Raw genomic sequence first — 24826 nt, 5'->3', positions numbered from 1 at the left:
AAGATATTGCAATATTTAACATATAGTTTACTACACAGTTACGATATATCCTTTATATAGCCCTTTTCATTCTTAATTCAAATAACATTCATACACAACGAAAAATGGATATATAACTAGGAAGACATGATGGACGTCTTCAATCGGCACGGTTCGTAAAGAAAGAGTCTCGTAATATAACTAATATTTATACAAAAATTCTCTATTTACAATGATTATGCGGTCGTTTCTCATCCTCACTGCAACACCTTAAGTTTTGATGTCCAATAATCCGAAAGATAAACAGAGGTACATCTTAGGTACGTAGGTGTTAATTTAAATATAACCTTCGGCAAAGATTACATTATTGCAGTTACAGGTTGAAGCTCCAATGTGGTGAACTGAAAGTTTAACATACAAACGTTTGACACTGATCTAATCTAGATATATACCATAAACTAGCATAATGGTGTAGGCTATTAAAATGGCCATGGATTGACTGCTTCGCAATTCACAGAAAATGGAGTTAAAAAAGACAATGAGTGCCATTAAATGAATACAATATCTGCTGCTAAACAACATTTAAACGGAAAGGTTTTAATTTTCTACCAGTCAAAAGTGTGTAATATGTAACTCGCCATTAGTAACCATTCTACAGCATGTCACTGATATCTCTGTCAACGGCGCAGTTAAAATAACTTTGTAATCAATATAAATGCAGTATTGTATTACAACAGATAACGCACTGAAGCTATTGAAGTTATGTCGTGTTGTAAAGTTGTAGGAAGGTGAAATAGTATATTGTAGACTGTACTACAACAATTTGTACGGGGATATCAAAGTCCGTGTTTGTTTACGTTTTATCACAGTTAAATACACAATCCGTATGGCGGCAAGTATGGGTTTATTGCGATAAGAAAAACAAATTTGTAATCACTTTTTTTTATACTTTTTATGTTTAACCTATTAACTATATGTACATTGTATTTTGACTAATTTTCTTAAGTAATATCTTGCAAAAAATAAAACTATAAAGAAAAAAAATGGTAAAAAAATATATATTCTCTTAAATACGATACGAAATGACATATTCTAATATATTACTAAATCTGTTGTGTAGAAGGGTGTAAACTGTTATACCGCTTTTAAAATAACGAGATAAATCAACATCATATTTGCTTTTTATCAATTTCTAATACTTATTTTCACTAATCTTAACAATTTTCATAATTGTCATACATAATCATACATTCTATGCCGGACTTGCTAAAAATTGACATGTTGAAAACTTTTATCCAAAGTTTGGACGAGTAATATTACACAATTTAACAAAAGAATTTCAGTTTTGTTTTTACATTTTCTTGTGTTTTTGATCAAGGTTTTATCAGCTATACTTTATTAAAAAGGAATCTTTCTTATGTGTAATAAAAAGACAATGTTCAGTTGAAATACAAGAAGAAGATATATGTCTTTGTTCCCAATGCACCTTCAGTGAATAACTAGAATGTATGTGCAACGTCAAAGAATATTTTCATATGGTCACTAAATGTCCACAGTAGTTTTGGAGGCTAGTAGATAACCAAAGAACCACCATACCTGTGTGTGTATGTATGTATGAGAACATGACTAGTATAGAGTCCTATCGCATAGATGTTCAGCCTATGTCTTCTTAACTGCAGCTGTGCTTGAACTCTTGGATGCTCAGCGCCGGTATGCTGTCATATATAGCATTCAACTTCCATATAAGTAAATACACAGTGCCTCTATGGTGGCTGATTTCTGTCATTTCGTGTGTTCGTGTCGGCGAAGCGAAATGTCGAAGTAACGAGAACACGAAAGGTCGAAATAATGCATATTTGTTCATGTCGGCGGGTCGAAATGTCGAAAACACGAAAGGTCGAAAGCAGCTTACTTGTCGTGTGTTCGCCTTTCGATATTCAAGGCAATTACACGAAATAACGGAACACTAAAGGCGAAATAACCAAATTTTAGAGGCGAACACACGAACTTTTGTATTAATCACTTAAAATTCGTGTCGGCGGGTATCAAAACTTCGTGTTGTCGCCCTTCTTTTGTCGTGTCTTCGTGTATTCGCCTCGAAAGTCGAAAGGCGAACACAAGAGAAATAAGCAGTTTTCGACCTTTCGTTACTTCGACCCACCGACACGAACACATGTCATGTGTGCAATTTCGTCTTTTCGCGTATTAGCCTTCCGGTAAGCATGCGCACAACAATTACACATATGCTGCTGAAATGAATATGCTGTCTAAATAATGTGTTTTACCATTTATAAAATAATATTTGTTCTTAAACTAAAGCTAATGATTTATATTCCATAAAAGATGTAATTGTGTAGATATTTTATCACTAATATTAAATTTACATGTCGGATACATACATTAAGCTTCTGTCAGTCTTACGGGGCATATCATTACGCGGACCTGAACTTAATTTGAGTGCTATCTAGATAATGCGTTTTATCATTTATACATTTTCTTCTCAATTTATGATAGAAAATGTTTTATATGCAAGTAAACATGTCACTCTTCAAGTATTTCAGTTCTGGTATAAAATTCATATATGAGCCGCGCCACGAGAAAACCAACATAATGCATTTGCGACCAGCATGGATCCAGACTAGACTGTGCACCCGCGCAGTCTGGTCAGGATTCATGTTGTTCGCTTTCAAAGCCTATTGCAATTAAAGAAACCGTTAGCAAACAGCATGGATCCTGATCATAATGCGCAGATGCGCAGGCTTGTCTGGATCCATGCTGGTCGCAAACGCACTATGTTGGTTTTCTCATGGAGCGGCTCATATACAAATTACGCCCCAGTTTGCGCCATTATCATAGTGTATTAAGGAAGACCCTACACGATACATTTGCCGTGTGTTTGTGTCGGCGGGTCGAAGTAACGAAAGGTCGAAAACAGCTCAGTTTTCGTGTGTTCGCCCCCGCCTTCCTGGGCGAATACACGAAGTAACGAAACATTGGAGTCGAAATAACGAAGTTTTAATACCCGCCGATACGAAAAGTGATTAATACAAAAGTTCGTGTGTTCGCCTCTGAAATTTCGTTCTTTCGCCTTCAATGTTTCGTTACTTCTTGTATTCGCCTCGAATGTCGAAAGGCGAACACACGACAAATAAGCATTATTTCGACCTTTCGTGTTTTCGTTACTTCGACATTTCGCCTCGCCGACACGAACACACGAAATGGCAGAAATCAGCCACCATATGCCTCGGCTGTACTTAGCCAGTAACGTTGAACCTCGTTTGTTAGCTGGAACTCTCCTACTTCCTCAGTAGATTACTGTGTGTCCAAACTATGTGTCTCATCCTCAGCTTTCTGATTTTTAGTCGTTTATAGCATTCAACTACCGTAATGGTGTAATATCTACGAGTGTGCTGGCCCTACAGTTCAAATCCTAGTCACAATACTGCAACACTTCTGAAGTCTTTGGAGGTCAAACGTCTATTTTAGATAATTTATCCGCCTGGGCAGTGTAGCTGTAATACCCTTTTTATCAAGGTACTGGGATAAATTATTCGTTGAAACTTCGATGTGTTTACATCAATTGCTGGTTACCGAATGATCTCACGATCGTCGGTTTTGGCTTTCTGGAATAATTCTCGTCGGTTCTGTTGCTGTCAATGCACCTATCTAGGAGCAATTTCTTCTGTTAGGCATTAAAAGGAGCGGACAGTCAAACTATCAAAGTGTTGAATATGATAAAGTCTGTGAAAGATTCCTTTAGAAGCATAGAACGCAAGCAACATAGGGACAGGCTCAGACTACATTTAAAATGTATTTTATGTAAAGAAGCTATCCAACTGACCTTTTAGCTGTACCAAACTGTGCGCAAAATATTAAGAGAGGCACTCATCATAAAACTCAGACGGTGGGTCTTGAATGAAACGAGTAGCATAATTTTGCAACAACCAAGTTTATTAAAATCATAAAATATGCCTTTGCTGTTGGTTTTATGTCAGGCTTATATTGAACCCATTAATAAAGGCCATTATTAAACAATAACATTCGTTAAACGTAATATTATAGATCCATCACGTTTGATTTGTATAAATATTGTTCTATGTACACTGACTGACAATAACTAGTTTGGTAACCAAAATCAGTATTCAAAACACGTAATGTTCTTTGAAGTAAGACAGTTTTACGCTTACCAAGTTGAGAGCGATAATGTGTTTTTTCAAAGTGATTAGAATATTGGAGAAAAAAAAGATATTTTAATGAAGGACAGGATTTAGATTTCATTTCAGGTTGTAGAATATTTTGCAAAAACACACTGTGAAATGCTTTTAGATTATACCATTTGAATAGTGCTACATTGGATCTATAACAGCAATCAAGAATGATCATCGGGATAAAGAACTCTCCCTTAAGTCCAAGTATAGAAGAAGAATCTTTATTACGTAATAAATCAAACAAGATCCATCAGCATATCTTCAATATAAATAAAAGGTAATAAAGATAACATGTATGGCAAGATAGTAGATATGTAAATACAAGTTTAACAATTGTTCAGTAATTCATAAGTATCTGTTATAACACAGCTTTGGGAGAGACAATAACATTCTCGAAAGCTTTAAAGACATACTAAATTCCGCTCTGTATTAACATAAATTTATTCTGTTATTTTTATTCCAGTTGCATCTAAATTTATTTAGATCGGCAAAAAATGCTTTCTTTTCGAATCGCATTCAACGTTGAACCAAGGATTTTCTTCTCTTGACCCATTTACTTCGGTGTTTAAAGTTCTTTTAATCAACGGTGAACAGATATCCATTATTTTTCTAAACTGAAACAAATTTTGATTTATATCTGAACAGCTAACGGTATTATCCAAATTTTCTTGATAATTTTACCTTATAGCAATTCAATCTGAGTTTCTAATCATAAATCTTACGCGCGTCACATTTGTACAAAAATTAATCTTATCGTGTTCATCAGACTGAGCAATAGTTTCATGTACTAGGTTTAACGCATTTAGACTGAACGACAATGTGCAATGATCCTATTTGTACTCTGCGGCACATCGTGTAGCAGAGTACCGTTGTCCTCACGGACACTGATTTACAAACCGGTTTGACTGGTATTGTTTGTTAGAGCGTATAGTGAGATACGTAAGAGGATTAGATACATGTTTAAATCAGTTCTAGCGATACTCTCTTGTGGCGACATCGTTATACTCTCACCAGTAAGAAATGGATGCAAACATCGATGAACGCGTTGAGCAGAAGTTACGAGAGCACAGATCGTCTTTGTTGACGGACATGGAGAAAATAATAACTAAGATAAGTGATAATAATGCTCAAAAATTTTCAAATTTATTAAATGCTGGAATTCCAAAATTTAAGAGAAAGTCAAACGAAGAACAGTACAAGTACAATAGCAAAGTAGGCGTAGCTTTGGATGAAGCTGAGTCATTGTTATCTGACGAAAAAACGGACGAATGTAGTAGGAAAATAGCAGAAGGTTAGTTATTTAATTTTTATAAATATGTCATACATTTTACTGTTCAACCGTACTGTCGATCGATAAATTACACGAAATTTGATTGACAGGTGTATGTCTACCAGGCAGGTAATCAAGCAATTAAATGTTTGACTTTTTAACGGGAAGTATGTTAAATTTATGAAAGTAACACGCGTTGAATATAACAATTATATCTTTGTGACACAATATATATATTTCAGCAAAAGACCTGGTTTTACACCGGCAAAAGTTAATACGACTGGCTGACAATTCGGAATTGGGATGGAGAGTCGTACACGAGTACGAATGTAATCCTCTTGCCGACAACTCGGATGACGAAAAGCGTATGATGCAGGCCGAATCAAGGGCCAATCGAAAGTTCAAGGCAGAGAAGAAGCGTTCGACACGCCGATCTTGGCCATACAGGAGACCCACGTCTACCGTCACGGCTCCACAGGCGACAGTCGCATCGACCACGCCCACGCAACCTAGACGTCCCGGGCTTTGTTTTGATTGTGGCAAGCCCGGACATTGGAAAGGAGCGCCGGAATGCGCAGCAAAGGCTTCCAATAACAAGATGAGTATAAATTTGTTATGTACATTAGATCAGAAAAATGACGGGCAGTCTAAAATTATGGGTCCGGAAGAGCCCACTGAAACCTTATCTCCTGTAGGTAGGTTGAAAGAAAAGTATCATAAATGGAAAGAGGCAACTGGAAGTGATTACATATTGAATGTTATTGATAAAGGATATAAATTACCCTTTAAAACAATTCCGGAAGGAACAATACTTAAAAATAATCGTTCAGCCAGAGAAAATGTTTCGTTTGTAGAGCAAGAAATTCAAGATTTATTAGATAAAGGTATAATATCAAAATCAGAAAAAACACCAAAGGTAGTCAACCCCCTCACTGTAGCTATAAATAAAAAAGGGAAAAAGAGATTAGTTTTAGATTGCAGATATATAAATCCCCATTTACACCAATTCAAAATTAAATTTGAGGATATAAAAATAGCAGAGAAATTATTCGAAAAGAACTCCTTTTTATTTACATACGACTTAAAAGGAGCTTATCATCATATTGACATTTTTTATGAGCACAGAACTTATCTAGGGTTTTCGTTCCCTGAGAACGGGTCCAAAAAATATTACGTGTTTAATTCTTTACCATTCGGAATAAAAACAGCTGGGCACATATTCACAAAACTGTTGAGAATAGTTGTTTCATATTTGAGATGCAAAGGACACAAAATCATTATGTTTTTGGATGATGGTATAGGCGGTCATAACTCTCTTATGAATGCAATCACTTCCAGTGATTATACAAAACAAACTTTCATTGATTTTGGGTTTTTACTAGCACACGAGAAATGCGAATGGGTACCGAAACAAAAGGTAACGTGGCTTGGTCATGTGTTAGATGTGGAACATAATCTATTGTTCATTACTGAAAATAGAATACGGGGATTAGAGTCTTCCATAGAATCTCTTCTATATCAGGTCAGTATATCAAAACATAAATTAGTACCTGTTAGATATCTCGCAAGTGTCGTAGGACAGATCACTTCTGTACAAAGTGTCATAGGTAACAAAGTACGGCTTTTAACCAGATATTTATTTAATTGTATTAATTCTAGAGCCAGCTGGAATGCTCCAGTAATGATCACAGAAAACGCAATTGACGAATTACAATACTGGAGACAAAACGTACGTTCTTTAAACAAAAATGGTAAAAACATTGATAAGAAAGAAATATGCATGTATAACGTGTTTGCAGATGCAAGACAATTAGGCTACGGAGGGTACGTTGAATTGAACAACTCTCAGTGCCCTTCAAAAAATACACTAGGTGATGACGTCATGGGGCGTCGCAAAAGTCAAGGTTTTGATAACCAGTCAGATGTTTACTGTAAGCATGATGCACAAGCAGGTAACGTATTCTCAGAAATTGAATACAAAGATGATAGCTTGTCCCCGGAAGCGGACATTATAAGTAATTCTGGAGTATTTGGAGGCGTAAATGCCGATCACGTATTCCCGGAAGTGAATACGATATTAGAATCCCCGGAAGTGGATAGTGGTATAGTACCAAACAGATGCACGTTCCCGGAAGTGGACAAAATTTCTAATATGATAACCTCGGAAAAGGTTGATTACAAACATTTACATCAACGTGAGTCATTTAATACCAAATCGGAAGTACAAATGTAGTTGGTATTTCAACTGGTAGTGGTAAGTCCACATTTACAAATTCAGAAGTAATCGGATCATGGTCAAAAATGGAACAGGGCCATAGTTCGACTTGGCGTGAGGCCGAAGCCGTAAGTAGAGTACTGCGCTCACACGAAGAGGCGCTTAAAGGTTCTTATGTGAAAGTATACTCAGACAACAAAAATGTCTCTTCAGTGCTTTTAAACGGTAGTAATAAAAACAATATACATAAAATAGCTGTAGATCTGAATAAATTTTGTGATCAAAATTGCATTGTACTTTGTCCAGAGTGGATTCCACGGGAGCTTAACACAGAGAGTGACTATTTAAGCAGATGCTCTGATTCAGATGACTGGTCAATATGTCCGAGTATATTTAAGGAATTAGATCGTAAATGGGGTCCTCATACAATCGACAGATTTGCGTCACATTTAAATAACAAATGCAGTCGATTTAATTCCCGTTGGTGGGTACCCGGGACAGAAGCGGTTGATGCTCTAATGCAGTCCTGGGGCTCCGAACTTGAAGTGAACTGGTTAGTTCCACCACCTAGACTTGCATTAGCATGTATAAGAAAATGTCTGAAAGAAAAAGCTGTTAGTACATTGACTGTACCAAAGTGGGTCAGTGCGCCGTATTGGCCGTGGTTGTTTGAAGAGCAGAGAGGATTCAAACCATACATACACGAGGTTCGAGTTATTGGCAAAAATTGCATTATTTCAGGCAATGGCAATAACGGCATTTTTGGAAAAAGTGTCTTACCATTTGATATGGTAGCATTCAAATTTGTACCATAATATATAGCATACGGTATAATAAGATATCATGCAGTACTAATGTATTTATTTCTTTATTAGGTGTTGACTTAGTTACCACGCTGAAAAGGAAAGCCGATGAAGCCGGATTTATAGAGAACTCGACTCATATGGCAGAAAAAATGGCTAGTTACTTACTACAATCCAAAGCAGATAACACTGTAAATAAATATTTCAATTCGTTTACACAATTTGAAAAATTCTGCCACAAAAATAAACTCGTTTCCAAACCGGCACATCCCTTCACGGTTGGGCTTTATTTCACCAGTTTAATGGACGAAGGAAAATCTAATCACGTTGTGACATCAGCTTTTTACAGTATTAAATGGGTACATAACATTAATGATATGGAGGATCCGACAGAAAGTCCTGTTGTGAAACAATTACTAGAAGCAGCCAAGCGTACACACTCCAAACCAGTATGTAAAAAGGACGTTGTATCTACTCATGAACTGCATTCTTTGTGTTCCATGTTCATTGACAGTGATGATATATGTATTTTAAGGGACTTGTCTATGATTATGATTACCTACGCAGGTTTTATGCGAATTAGTGAGGTATTGAACTTAAAATGTAAAGATGTGCGTTTCAGTGAAGATCACGTGACAATATATGTATCGAAGAGCAAAACTGATATTTATCGTAATGGTTCAGATATAGTTATTTCAAAGGGCAGCACTTCGGCGTGCCCGTATGTCTTGTTACAGAAATATATGAACGCCGCAAATTTGAATGATAAGCCTGACGAATTTTTATTTAAACCAGCTTTAAGGTCGAAAAATGTTGTATCTCTTGTAAAGGTTAACAAGCCTCTTAGTTATACTAGAGCTAAGGAATGTATTGTAAGTAAATTAAAATTAGTTGCACCAAATAGAAATCTTGGTACGCATTCTCTCAGAGCCAGTGGTATCACTGAAGCAGCTAAAAGTTCTGATATCTCTGAAAGATGTCTAAAGAGACATGGGAGGTGGAAGTCTGACATTGCCAAAGATGGTTATGTTAAGGATTCAATTGAGAAAAGGCTCGCGGTTTCAAAAAAGCTCGATTTATAATAGCGTTAGCAATTGTTCATACATAAAGAGCATTGAATTTGAAGATATTTCCCAATCTATACTTTGCTTGTTCTATAGTCGTTTCGCAAATCGCAAACGGAGTTTGTCTTTTGTTTGTAAGGAAGGTAGTTAGGACTATTTGTACTCTGCGGCACATCGTGTAGCAGAGTACCGTTGTCCTCACGGACACTGATTTACAAACCGGTTTGACTGGTATTGTTTGTTAGAGCGTATAGTGAGATACGTAAGAGGATTAGATACATGTTTAAATCAGTTCTAGCGATACTCTAATTGTGGCTTCAAATTCAATGCTCTTTTACAGGAGTAAAACGCACAAATAAGCGTTATGTATAATGAGTATTTGCATGCTTACATAGAATGTTCAAAGTATCATACTTATTTAAGTGTTTAAGACTATTTATCTGCATGTTTACGTACAGTGTTCAAAGTATCATAGTTTACTTTTTTGAAAGCTTTAACATACATGTGAAATTGTAATAAAGATTGTTTTTGTAGTGTATAGAAGTATAAACTGTCCGAGTATTCGGAAATATCCAATTTATATCAGTGTGCAGTTTATGGTATCACGCAAAGGTTTATTTAGGAAATACTTAATGTAATTGAAACCGTAACATGTAATACTGTTATTTTATAGAGTAGGCACACTATTACAATATGTATTCATAAATGTATCAAAATGTCATGAAACGAGAATATCCCGCCGTTTCTTGTCCGGAGAGATGTCCAAGCCAGCCGCGGGTACAGGGTTCCAGAGGGTTTTTTACTCAAAGAGTTTTATCTCTGGTTTTACCTGTGCAGCTAGAGGTCTCGTCGATGGGCATATCAGACATATATATTTTAACATTATAAACATGAAATTTTGTCACTGTTAAAGTATGAAAATATTTGATGTCATTGATATCTTAAATTATTGTAACATAGTGAATATTACATGCATAGTGAATATTACATGCATAAGTACACATGTCATTATTTCATGCATATGAGTTTGGTTCACTATTACAGTGACTTAGATTTTACATGTTATTGTACGCAATGATACTTGTAATGACTTCTTAACTCTTGTAATAATGTCGTCACAATATAGTCGTTTCGCAAATCGCAAATGGAGTTTGTCTTTTGTTTGTAAGGAAGGTAGTTAGGACAATAATATATCACGTTTATGTGCATTAAAAGAATCAAGCATGTCAATAAGCGACTGGCTACAAATTATGTGTTCAACAAGACTACAACCAGTACTATCTTTTACTTATATTTCGCAGAAGTTGGACACAATTTCTACGTGCAATATTTGTAGTAAATAAAATAAATTGTCCGTCATGTCAACAAAGGACGGTGAAAATCGTTTGAAGAATTACAAAGTACATTTTAAGCGTAAATTGTCTGCCTTTTAAAAATCAGCTGGGTAATTTAAAGGGTGGTAGAAACTAAATACATGTCTTGTCAGTCTATCATTACATTATAAGTTAACTCCGCATGTATTTTGAAGCAGACCTTGATTTTGAAAAAAAAAAACATGACCGATTTCGTTCTCAAATTTGTCATCGAACGACTATAGAAGAGTCGTAATCATAGTTTAACGTTTGATCTTTTCGAATGCTTCGTTCCAAGACGAAGTCAATCATTTTATGGTACATACTTTTTTACGTTTTATTCAATAACAAATCTGCCAATTTATACTATTTAGACCTACTGTTTTTCGATAGAATGAACCTTAAACCTGCATATTCCATGTTTAATTTGAATTTAATATTCAAAGTACCTTCAAGACAAGATACTGTGGAAAAGATCCAACATATAGGTAGGTTTTCTATGGAATGTCAGGAAAATTTCTAACTACAACTTTCAAACAATAAATTTTGTGTAAAACTTTGAATGACAATTCTATGTCCACCTAACCTGTTTTACCCAACACAAGCTGTTGTAATACCTTCATATTCCCGTCGAAAAGCTTGGCGACATCCGTAACGCAAGAAGCGTAAGTTTTCTGCACGCTTGTCTTTTGTAAGAACATTACAATTGATATTGGGCCCGCACAGTCCCATGTTACTTTCAGTGATACTGGGTGCTACTCGAAACCCAAGGTTGGTGATTTTAGTGATAAAGCGATAGTTCAGTTACGGAACTGTCATGGATACTTTTAGTTAATACAAGTTTAAGTTTGCTGTTAACAGTTGTATGATTAGTTGCAATTACTGCACTGAAGGACTGAGTGTTATTTATGTCCATTTGTAAATACGGATATAGACCACATTGGGACTGCTGGCAAATCAATGAAACACGCTAGCTATTCTTGGTTTATACCCGGATAAACGCTTAACCTTACTAGTATAACCCTTTGTTATTATACCTACGATAGGGCATATATTTTTGCATCAAATTCAAAACCCTGTATTCAACTGTTGTAATCACTGCGTCTCGAGTTCCTCAGTCTTACTCAACTAAAATAGTCAATTTTGGCCGACATAACTCTAGTAATAGGTATATTTATATAATAAAAGGACCACTAAAACAGTACATTGATCTGGAGTGTAGCATTATCCCCCGGCTGCAAGATTTTTTTTATAAATACTGCAAACCTTTTATTAGTAAATTTAAGCCTCTAAAATAACGGCTAAACCTATTGTTCGGAGCCAGGGGCAAAAAATGTCAATACAGAAATAACCTGCTGGAGTTACTTCCTCTATTTATAAAAGATATATATTAGAAATAAGACAGAACGACATATGGACGGGAGCCAGTCTATCTGCAGTGATGGTTTCGCCTAGTGTTATCCATTCCAGGAGTAATCCACTCGAGCCGAATACGACTTTACAGATGAATGTATTGTTGTAATAACAATATTATGTTTATATTTTTACAAAACATGGTTTCTTTCCATAAATATACGAAAGCAATCTTTATTATAGATAGAAGACCCCCGCTTTAAATTCTAATCTGTCTCCCTATAAAAACATAATTTCTGGTTTATAAGGGGAATGCCTCCAGTTGAACATTAAAATAGCAATTATCATTAAAGCCAGAATTGTTTAAGTAGATCATTTAACGTGTATCATATAAAATACAGTTAAATCCATTCTCTTTTACATCACATTTCAACAGCGTGAGGAACGCTTTTGGGCGTTTTCTACGTAATTTTATCGATTAAAAGAGGGTTCTTATTGATAAAAAGTTTCTAAAAAGCACAGAATCACTTGATAGTTGCTTTTATTGTGATTACTAACTAATGAAAGCGTTTTCTTAATTTTGAAGAAAAAAATGACAAAAAACTAGAGGCATAAACAATGATAGCGAGCGACTCTATGGCTTAAAATAGAAAATAAGAACCCATTTCGCTGTCCCTTTTATATTTCAAATGTGTGTATATAATCATCATGTTTATTCTATTCAATCCGGAGTCGACATTGACTAAGGAATTTCACAACTAGTATATCCAAACTGGCGAATTTAGAGCCTCGTGCATGCTTTTTTTTATAAAGAAATGAACTTGCATTTTCAAAATTCTTACGTCGCAATGCATATGTTGAATGTCTTAAACGAAACTGAGACAATCTTGAAATGTCCACTCAGTAACTAGAAACTTCATTTATTTTCTACGTTACTTGAAATTGAAGATATGGGTAAACGGTGTGCCAATTATTTCCTGTTGTTCATTCAAATGAGGTATCAATAAAACATCAGATTATAAAATTTGACGTCTTATTGATACCTCATTTCAACGAAATACACCCATGTATTTATGACTAAGGTCAAATCAGGTTCAAACCCGTCCGTTCAGCATCTAAGGTTATAGGTCAACAGACTATTAAAATACAAACATGTTATTTTCTAGGCAGTCCAAGTGAGCATAGGGATTAAAGGGCTATATATCACCAGACTAATGATATAAATGGAGCCATCTTGATTGGCTCTTTGACCGAGCCGGCTTAGACGGAACAAACACCCTACCATATGTAAAACGTTTGGTCGCTTTACGTGACACCACCTAAGCCGTTCGTATGCATTATACGAAATCTTCAATAATGAAAATGTCAAGTATATACCTTACATATGCCTTACATCCATACGTGGTACTTAGCGGTACCCATAACACAGAGACTCGGATATAAGGGAAAAGCGTAACAGTGTGTCTATACTGTACATACATGCATGAGGTATCCTGGTCTCTAGAGTTAACCATGGTATCCGATCTTGATCTCAATCGGTAACCAGTACCTATACTTAAACGTCAGGTTAGTTTATGGTTATCCTTGCTTGTCAAAAGGGCCCTAACTGCACGATTTTTTGTTTGTGTTGGACTTAACGCCGTTTTTCAACAGTTTTTCAGTTATGTAACGGCGGGCAGTTAGCCTAACCAGTGTTTCCTGGATTCTATACCAGTACTAACCTGTTATCCGCCAGTAACTGTCAAAGTCCCCACATGAATCAGAGGCGGAGGACGAATGACTTCAGATACAATGTCTTTCGTCAAATCGTCACGGAGAACATATGCCCTGCTCGATCCGTAGATCGGTGCTCCCCCTATTGATCTAAGCGAGCGGGTCCGAACTGGTTCCAGCTGTAAAGATGGTTAACAATACAAATAGTAATATATTTTAAAATACGAACCTACACGAATACCTTCAATCGCCCTATGTGGTTACAAAAGGTATCTTGGCCAGGACCCAAAATATACATGTACACGTATAGAAGTCTTGTAGCTGAAATAACAATATGCTGACTTTTAGTCGACAATTCGACAATTCGAGCTGATTATTCAAAATTCCGAGTTACCTATCACGAAAGTTACATACATAATACGGTAAATAATAAATCTGAGTTATTGTGGTTCCACCAGATACATGGAAGGTTACGATTAAATATATATGCTATAACTGATGAACAGTTACAGCTTTAAATGTATGTACATTTTCCAATTCCTTACATTTAAAATTGACGACCAAATAAAGGGTTTGACGTTTAAAGGGAGAATAAAATCCAAAACAGATACAGACTGTCGAAGATTATATAAGTAAGGTTGAAAGAGTTATGTCCCTACAGAAATATCCTTAAAATGTGTTTACCTCTAAAGTTAACGGCATAAAAGGTGCATCTAGAAGTTTGTACGCCAAAATGCTTTTCAGAAAATGTTTTAACTTTTAAAAAGTATGTTGTCAAATTACGAAGTTCGGTAAATCAATATTTTTCATTGTCTTTTATTTTCTTTCTTTTTATTAACTTAGCTAAAATTCTGAAAGACATAAACAAACAACAACAAAAATATTTTATTCTACCAAATGAGCATATTGATGACCTTACATTATCTTTATACATTTTCTTTTTGAATAAGAACAGAATTACTTGAAGGGAAGGTGCTCCTTAAATTAGTACTGATAAAGTCGTCTGTATTAGACATACTTGTGTATGGTTTACTAGTCAGTTAAACAAATTGACGTTTAAAGGGAGAATAAAATCTAAAAATAGATAAAGACTTGTGAAGATTGTGTAAGTAAGGTCAAAAGAGTTACGTCCCTGCAGGAATATCTCAAAATGTGTGTATTATAATATTAAGTTTAAAGTTAAAGGCATTTCTACCCTAAAATAAAACAATTTGATGTTTGACATTATATCGGAACAGAAGGCATGTAAATCCTTTGTACATCTTGTAAAGTTCAAAATATACTAGTAAAAAAAGTATAGAAAATCACCAGGAATATGTTCTGTAGGGTAAACTTCAGTGGGGCATTCAGTCAAGGTAAAAAACGCAACATCCATTTCTTTCTTGCAGTTTGGATGCAAATGTTTTAAAGTTGAAGGCGTCAATATCATGAGAACATCGTGTTTTATGTTTTATTGAACATGAGAGCATGAGAAATTACGTCTATAGTTAAACCTGCCTTAGCGACCATCTGTATTTAGAGGAGACTTACCTTAAGAAGCTAATCAGCTAGCTTCCAAAATTGATTCTTTGTTCTTACTTAAACTTATCTTAAGCAGTCACCTGTCTACAGAAGGCACACCGTGTAGATCCCTTCATTGGCTGCGTAATACACGTTTGGATGCAAACCGTTTGTACAGTTGTCAAAGTTCAAACAAGACGTTATCCAATTTTTTAAAATAAAAAATGTGTTCCACACGAAAAACGAAAAAATACTCTGTTGTGATATATTTCCAGTAAATACGACGGCAAAATTTTATTGGAAAAACATCTTATATCTAAAGTGTTCATCTACAACACTTTCTTGCAATAATAGATGAATTTGATTATATCAATTATGCTATTCTTTCTTCTTCCCTAACAACAAATGCACGAGCCAACGCAAGACGTTTACAGAAGACAATGTGTGTGTGTGAAGGGGAGTGGGGGGGGGGGGGGGGGGGCGGTTAACGTCTTTTTCAACGTGTTTCAGTCATATAACCGACGGTGTCTATTTGTAGCAGTGAGCACAATGTCCAACTTTATAGTGCTGCCTCACTGGAATATCACGCCGCAGACACGTGAGATACCACACCCAGTCACATTATACTGACACCGGGCTGACCAGTCCTAGCACTATCCTCTTAATGTAACGCGCCAAGCCAGGAAGCTACTAGTACCATTTTTTACGTCTTTGGTATGACGCGGTCGGGGATCGAACCCACGGCCTCCCGCACTTGAAGCGAGCACAAGACAGGTACGTACAATATCAAACTAAATATTGTTACAGTGAGAACGCCAGCCAGCGAAAGATGATTTCAGGGTCAAACAAATAAATACATACGCCAGCACAAGTTAGGTATGTACAGAGTCAAACTAAATAGTGATACAGTAAATACATAAGCCAGCGTAAGTTAGGTATGTACAGGATCAAACTAAATAGTGATACAGTAATACATAAGCCAGCACAAGTTAGGTATGTACAGGGTCAAACTTATGTACAGGGTCAAACTTACTTACAGGGTCAAACTAAATATTGTTACAGTAAATACATAAGCCAGCATAAGTTAGGTATGTACAGGAACAAACTAAATAGTGATACAGTAAATACATAAGCCAGCACAAGTTAGGTACGTACAGGATCAAACTAAATAGTGATACAGTAAATACATAAGCCAGCATAAGTTAGGTATGTACAGGATCAAACTAAATAGTGATACAGTAATACATAAGCCAGCACAAGTTAGGTATGTACAGGGTCAAACTTATGTACAGGGTCAAACTTACTTACAGGGTCAAACTAAATATTGTTACAATAAATACATAAGCCAGCATAAGTTAGGTATGTACAAGGTCAAACTAAATAGTGATACAGTAAATACATGAGCCAGCACAAGTTAGGTATGTACAGGATCAAACTAAATAGTGATACAGTAAATACATAAGCCAGCACAAGTTAGGTATGTACAGGATCAAACTAAATAGTGATACAGTAAAAACAAAAGCCAGCACAAGTTAGGTACGTACAGGATCAAACTAAATAGTGATACAGTAATACATAAGCCAGCACAAGTTAGGTACGTCAGGATCAAACTAAATAGTGATACAGTAATACATACCAGCACAAGTTAGGTACGTACAGGATCAAACTAAATAGTGATACAGTAATACATAAGCCAGCACAAGTTAGGTACGTACAGGATCAAACTAAATAGTGATACAGTTAAAACATAAGCCAGCACAAGTTAGGTACGTACAGGATCAAACTAAATAGTGATACAGTAATACATAAGCCAGCACAAGTTAGGTACGTACAGGATCAAACTAAATAGTGATACAGTAAATACATAAGCCAGCACAAGTTAGGTATGTACAGGATCAAACTAAATAGTGATACAGTAAATACATAAGCCAGCACAAGTTAGGTATGTACAGGATCAAACTAAATAGTGATACAGTAAAAATAAAAGCCAGCACAAGTTAGGTACGAACAGGATCAAACTAAATAGTGATACAGTAATACATAAGCCAGCACAAGTTAGGTACGTACAGGATCAAACTAAATAGTGATACAGTAATACATAAGCCAGCACAAGTTAGGTACGTACAGGATCAAACTAAATAGTGATACAGTAATACACAAGCACTAGTTGGGTACGTACAGGATCAAACTTACTTACAGGGTCAAACTAAATATTGTTACAGTAAAATTGGATGTAAGGTACGTAAGTTGCACGGAAACCGGTGACACACATTTCAAGATTTCAGTCACGTTTGAATTGTTGGCAATTCAGCATTTCATTGTGCACATAACAGATGAAATGCGAGCTCAGCTGTGTTTTCAGATAGCCATTAAAACCACGGTGTCAATCCATAAAGGGTACGACGTAGCGCAGTTTACTGTGTCGTAGCCACTGGAGCCTCGCTGCAAAAATAAGTGAATTCCCAAGGGCCACACACATAATTTATTATTATTATTATTATTATTATTATTATTATTATCATCATACATGATTTGAAAGCGCCCTTTTCATGATAAACACGTTCAAAGGCGTTTTACATATTATAGCAAACGCAGCCACGCAGGGCGCGAAATTCATCCTCTACTATAGTACTAGAAACAGAGCGAACTTACCAGAGGGGACAGAGTGAGATAAAACACCCAGAACAGATAAAGAGAAAATCTTTTAGATACATGCCTATCCCGCTAACTTAGCCTACGTCTTTGCGAATAGACAGTCTAGTTCTTTAACGTGCTCGGTGTATATCACTGGTACACGCGAAGCCGTTTTTCCTGGGAAGAACCAGTACAGGCCTCTTCGGTAGTTGGGAGACATTCAAGAGCATCTCAGAAATTCCAAGTGTCTGGACTGGGATTCGAATTCCGGACCTCTGGATTTACAGTCAAGAGTACCACCGACCCACCCATAATAAGTAAGAATATAATAATGTTTCTCAATAAATATTGTTTCATGGAACTTGCCAGATATGTTTTTTATATATATATAAATATGCCTCGTACTCTCGATATTGCGTGCATTTCCGAGTTTGAGGATCTTTACCACTCCGATATACTGAACACGGTATAGTCTAGTCCAGATTTCAATAAATGTGAGAGGTACAGGCATTTTGTTAGTATTTGGTCTCATATACCTTTTTAGTATAATTTGGGTATGCTGAATTCAAAAATATATGTTGGCCATCTGACAAATGATTTTTTGTATGTCAAAATGGCGAAAAACAAAATGGCCGCCAAATTAAGATATTTCTAATATAAATATGTAATAGTATTACAATTATCCAAAAATATGTGGGTTTTTTTTTATCAAAGTTATGTGTAATAGTAACAGATTAAATTAACAACACTTATTTCAAAGATAAATAACTTTTAATCCAAATGTGTGCTCCGTTCGGAGAAAAAAGCAATTAAAAACCCACTGTAACTTCACTATTTCGCCAAAAAGATGGTTTTTAAATAATTCACGTCGGTTATAATTGCAAAACTATTGCTGAATACAGTACACTAATTTTATATTTGGAATTATTTTACAGGACAGAAGCTAAATATATAAAATGTTCATCATATAATTATTTCTTTCAAAATAATATAGATTGAAATATTTGCTTTATTTCATGTTAATTTACTGCCTCGAGTTCATACAGCTGGTAATGCTTTTATCGCATATACATTATCTTTCCCTAACGTGACCATAACGTCACGTACATTACGAACCTTACCAAAAATAATAACTCTAACTACAAATAACATTTCAGATTATTATTTGATAATCGTCATATACGAAGCACTTGCGAGGCGCAACATGAAAAATACACAATTTTAACCATATTATTACAACAATTCATAATATTCAATACATTTATACATATAAATTTATGTTTGGCATTAAACATATGCCTAATAACAACATGAAAGCTTATTTCTCTCATAATGCAACTTGTATATATCGATTTACTAATCATTAGTTCATCTATCCTTACTTCACACTGCCAATAACGTCAAAACATTACTTAAATATAAAATTTAACGTGTGAACAGTTACGCCTCGCAAAGCTGAATGACCACTTTTCATAAATTATTACCGTTAATCAATGCGCTATGTATTATAGCGCATAATCAACTGTCCGTGACTATCTTACATATAAGGGAAAATAGTTTTCTTTTAATTCGTAAACTCAAACTCAGAAAACTATATTTCCCTAACGTGACCATAACGTCACGTACATTACGAACCTTACCAAAAATAATAACTCTAACTACAAATAACATTTCAGATTATTATTTGATAATCGTCATATACGAAGCACTTGCGAGGCGCAACATGAAGATTAAAGAACGGGATTATAAATTAAATATATGTGATTATATTCTAACACATATGCAAACCGTTACTATTATATTATACAGTAAACAAAACAGAACGGAAATATTTCAATTGCCTTGCAATATTAACTGACTATATACTTTTTATAAGGAAGGATTATATTTACAATCCCAGTGCTCTAGACACTGACAGTCTTTCCTTCAAAGAGTCCTTAATATATCCGTCCTTTGCACTGTCGCTCAACCAACGACCGTGCCTTTTAAATATTCTGTCTTTAATGCCATTTTGTGCCGCAGCAGTAGCCCTCCTGATCTCAATGAGTGTAAACAATATTTCTTGATATTAGAAACATGAGGTGTCAGTGCCAGTTTAAACTGATCCCTCAGATTTGAATAAGACATCTTTTTATTACACTCTCTACTGATATATCCGCCTTTTACTTTAGATAGATTACAAAACAAATAATCCGTTCCTTTTAAACATGCCCATTGTATTAATTTTTCTACATTTACAACAGGGCACAGTGCAGTACCGGTTCGGGATATCACAATCCAAGCTCCGTCTCTGTATTTATCAGTTTTACTGGTTTCCATGAAAATACCCATGTACTCTTTGTCAAAAACAATATCAGATACTAAAATATTTAAAAGCTCAGAGCTTCTCAAAAATCCTGCAAACGCGATCAAACATGCGCAAATTATTCGCTGATTTTTAGCGTTGTTTTCTTCATAAAGACGTTTATGCAAATCAAACAAAATAGAAATGGTAATTGGTTCTTTTTTGATAACAGGTTTAGCAAGAATTCTTTTTCCAGCTTCCAATACATTTTGGACTAGCTTTGATTCTGTCGGTGACTTAAGATCATATAAATCGTGGAACCATTTGATTCCGTAAAAAGCAGCAATAACAGAACTTGAACCATTGGCACTTTGAATAATTGAACACAAATATAATGATACTGATAAAGGTTTAGCCGGCAAAATATCCCCTCTTCCCAAACCATTACAATAAGCCCATTTTCTCCAACGATCAAAACTGTTCTTATACTTTTGACATGTATTTTCGGCTCTAGATTTCTGCAATAATTCCGGAAGAAGGTCCACCTTGCCCGCCAATACCTCAGGTAATTCTTCGATTTCGTCTTTATGGGCCTGGAAAAATAGATGTAAACAAAAGAACCGAAATTATTCAAAATCAATTATAGAATTATGCTTCGAATAAAATAACTCTTACATTAAACTGTTTGAATTTCGTTGTCAAAACAATTTATACAGTCATCTTAACACAGCCGATGAAACCACCTTTTTATGATTTAAAAACAGACACAGTTATCTCATAACAGGCTTTGCCTCCCTTTTTTAAATATGAACAGACGCAGTCGTCTTATAACAGTCGGTGATGTCACCTTTTTATGAATTTAAAACAGAAGCATTAGTCTCATAACAGCCGGTGATGCCACCTTTTTATGAATTTAAACAGACGCAGCCGGTGATGCCACCTTTTTAAGAATTTAAACAGACGCAGCCGGTGATGCCACCTTTTTATGAGCTTAAACAGGCGCAGCCGGTGATGCCACCTTTTTATGAATTTAAACAGACGCAGCCGGTGATGCCACCTTTTTATGAATTTAAACAGGCGCAGTCGTCTCATAACAGCCGGTGATGCCACCTTTTTATGAATTTAAACAGACGTAATAGTCTCATAACAGCCGGTGATGCCACCTTTTTATGAATTTAAATAGCGACAGTAGTCTAATGACAGACGGTGATGCCACCTTTTTATGAATTTAAACAGACGTAATAGTCTCATAACAGCCGGTGATGCCACCTTTTTATGAATTTAAACAGACGCAGTCGTCTCATAACAGCCGGTGATGCCACCTTTTTATGAATTTAAACAGACGCAGTCGTCTCATAACAGCCGATGATGTCACCTTTTTATTAATTTAAACAGAGGCAATAGTCTAATGACAGTCATTGATGCCACCTTATAAATTAAACAAACACTGTCGTCTTAAAACGCACAAATGTTGCCACTGTTTTCTACACTTAGTTTAATAAATCAAAATTACAAAAAAACAACTCATTATTAGCTCAGCATAAATATATGTGTATTTATATAAACCATTTCAACATTAGCAATATGATATGATATGTATGCTATCAGCTACTACAAATTTGGGTAGAACAACTCGTACAGTATCAATGTGAATTATCGTTACTCGATTATTTCCCTCTAAAGACAATATAGAGTGCCAGCATTCTAAAAGCCAAATCAGTATTACCAAAAATACCTGATCCATGTTTACATTTAATATAACACTCTTTTCTCACTGGCAAATCAAACCATGCCAAAATATTTGGAATAAAATTCCCGTTTGGACATATCAATGGCCAAAATATCGCTGATCTCCAAAGAGGTAATACGGTAACGCCGTATCCTCTATCCACTTCGATTTTTCTAATCACATTGTATAACACAGATATTGGGGGAACAAACAAGCCTGCATAATCACCCCATGGCTCTGCAAAAGCATCTATTCCCTGACAAGACTCATTCCAAAATCTTGAATAAAACATTGGAAGCTTGGCATTATGAGGCGAAGCAAACCAATCAACCTCCAACCTTAGATGAAAATGATCTTGAATCAAGGTCAACAAATCAAAAGAAATACCCCAATCATCGTAATCAACGATTCGAGACAAATAGTCCGCTCTCTCATTTGAAGTTCGGGGTATCCATTCCATTTCCAAAGAAATAGAATTCCTGAGGCATAAACTAAAAATATCTAAAGCTACACTTTGTAAATCCCTCTTCATTGAACCTTTTTTCACAATCGAGGTAACACCTTGGTTGTCAGAATACCATTTTACTTTTTGACTTGCTAAAATATGAGAAATTGCATGTAATACCCTATATACAGCAACCAACTCCCTCCATGTGGATGATTTTAACCTTTCTTCTTCATTCCACATACCATGAGATGTTCCATTGATTGTATTTACCTCATAACCTGCATAACCCGAGCTACTAGCGTCTGAAAAAACAATCTTTGAGCACTTTGTGGACTCAAACATATCCCGTTTATTTAGATAAGTCAAGTTCGACTCCCAAAACCTTAACTGAGTTATACTTTCATCGGACAATGCTATATACGAATCCCAATAAGGCGCCTTGAGAATGTCAATACTTAATGCACGTGTCATTATCTGAGACACGTGACCTGTGACAATGGACATTGATATCAATTGACCAACTATACTAGCCAATTTCCTAGCAGTCACTCTTCTATGAACTTTAATAGACAGCAAAATCTCTGAAATTGTTCGGAAAGCTTTATCTAACCTCCGTTTAGGAATACAAATGATTCCCGAATCAGAATCCAGGACAGTTCCTAGGAATTCTAACTGTTGAACAGGTTCCCATATAGACTTTAAAGCATTTGGAATAAAACCAGATAATAACAAATCTGCTTTTATTTGATTGCCAACATTTCTAGTAATTTCTATTATCTTATCACAAGCATATCCATCATCGAGAAACATTAAAACAGATTTTCCCTCACCTCGCCATTTTGAAATTAAGGGTCTTGTAATTTTGGTAAAAATATAACAAGCGCTTGAAAGCCCAAATGGTAAAACCAAAAATTTATAAAACGTTTGTATTCCGCTCTTATCAGTCCAGGAAAACCCAAGATATTCTGTATGTGGCCTAAAAATCTCAATAAAATGATACGCTGATGTAAGATCAAACTTAATCATGCTGTGGCCCTTGTATAAAAACGACAAAGCTGTTTTTATATCTTCGAATCTAACAGATTGCTTCCAAATATGCGAATTTACGTTTCTCAAATCTAAGATGAGTCTTTTCTTATCACTGTTTTGTACAGAAACAGTTAATGGGTTCACAATATACGGCTGAACATCACATTTTTCAATCAAACGTCTATCAAGTAAATCTGATATGGCTTCTTCAACAAAATCTGCCTCTAATAAAGAAGACTTATTGTTTCTGCAATGTGTTTTTGGGGCATTGAAAATAAAGGTATTTTGTATCCATTTTGGATAACATCTAATATAAAGTCATTAGAACCAATGTCTTTCCAAAACTGGATATTTTCTCTTAACCTACCTCGAACTATAATGTGTTTTTGCCCCTGCTCGTACTCGTAATAATCGTGAGTAAATCTATCATAGTCAAATAAATACTCATCTTTTAACAAAGTCCCAACACTCTCATTCTGATTTCCCTCCGAACTGGATCCCGGCTGCACCGACTGATTTCTGCACTCGTGGACAGTACCTCCTGATGTGACCACTGTCTCCACAGGCAAAACATGGACCCGGGCTGCGCCTCTTCCGACTGCCGATCGAAAGCCGGGAGCGTTGCGACACTGCCGTTGAAGCCTCCGTAACTTCCGTAGCCACGAAAAAGACCTCTCCCATTATAATGTCCTGTGCTCGAGCCTGCGATGGCTGAGCTCCCCAATGTAAAACGGCTGCTGCCAGACCGACCAATACCAGACCGACCCTTGCTAGAATCTCTTTCTCTTGAGTGCACGACTCTCTGCCTTAATGATTTTACTCTCGTCCTCCGAGTCACTTGCAATGGGATTTGCTTCATATTGTTTAACCGTCTCCCAACCTCCACTCGATGAATCAGCCAACCTTATTAATTTATTTCTTCGTTTTAACTTTTTCTGAAGTTCATCACACAGTTCCTTAGAATATTCCAATTTGTTATTGTTTATACTCCAAGCAACTTGCCCTACTGTGTCCACCAAATCTTCATTAAACTCGAATTGTATCTTATTTCCGTTGTACTTCCACACAATGTCTTTCGCCTTTTTTAACTTTTTTACTTCGCTAGAAACAGAATCTGAATTGCCCTGAACTTCCTCTCTTAAACTCTGAACTTCAAGTCTTTGCTGTCTAATTTCATTCATTAAATCCTTCATCGTTGGATCAGCATTATTTTGCTCGTTTCTATCAGCCATTGCCAGTAAAAAG

General features: G+C 35.7%; 3 protein-coding genes across 3 annotated transcripts; 2 read left to right on the top strand and 1 right to left on the bottom strand.

The window, feature by feature from the left end:
- The first annotated feature begins 5025 nt into the window (after positions 1–5025).
- Positions 5026–10684, top strand: LOC123529945 (uncharacterized). Its single transcript, XM_045310567.2, has 2 exons — positions 5026–5478; positions 5700–10684. The coding sequence occupies exons 1-2, from the start codon at positions 5208–5210 to the stop codon at positions 7688–7690; spliced, it is 2262 nt and encodes a 753-aa protein (XP_045166502.2). The 5' UTR covers positions 5026–5207; the 3' UTR covers positions 7691–10684.
- Positions 8628–9557, top strand: LOC128548169 (uncharacterized). Its single transcript, XM_053522596.1, has one exon. The coding sequence runs from the start codon at positions 8628–8630 to the stop codon at positions 9555–9557; it is 930 nt and encodes a 309-aa protein (XP_053378571.1).
- Positions 10685–20056: 9372 nt separating the features above from the next.
- On the bottom strand, positions 20057–24262 carry LOC123554439 (uncharacterized). Its single transcript, XM_053522595.1, has 3 exons — positions 24120–24262; positions 22730–23888; positions 20057–20968 (listed from the first exon to the last, which is right to left on the bottom strand). Exons 1-3 carry the CDS (start codon positions 24260–24262, stop codon positions 20057–20059), a joined length of 2214 nt encoding a protein of 737 aa, XP_053378570.1.
- Between the last annotated feature and the right edge of the window lie 564 nt (positions 24263–24826).

The sequence above is a fragment of the Mercenaria mercenaria genome, chromosome 14 (genome assembly GCF_021730395.1).
Source record: "Mercenaria mercenaria strain notata chromosome 14, MADL_Memer_1, whole genome shotgun sequence".
Classification (NCBI taxonomy): Eukaryota; Metazoa; Mollusca; class Bivalvia; order Venerida; family Veneridae; genus Mercenaria; species Mercenaria mercenaria.
Note: the sequence above shows the minus strand (reverse complement) of the source record. Positions and strands in the feature narration are given on the sequence as shown.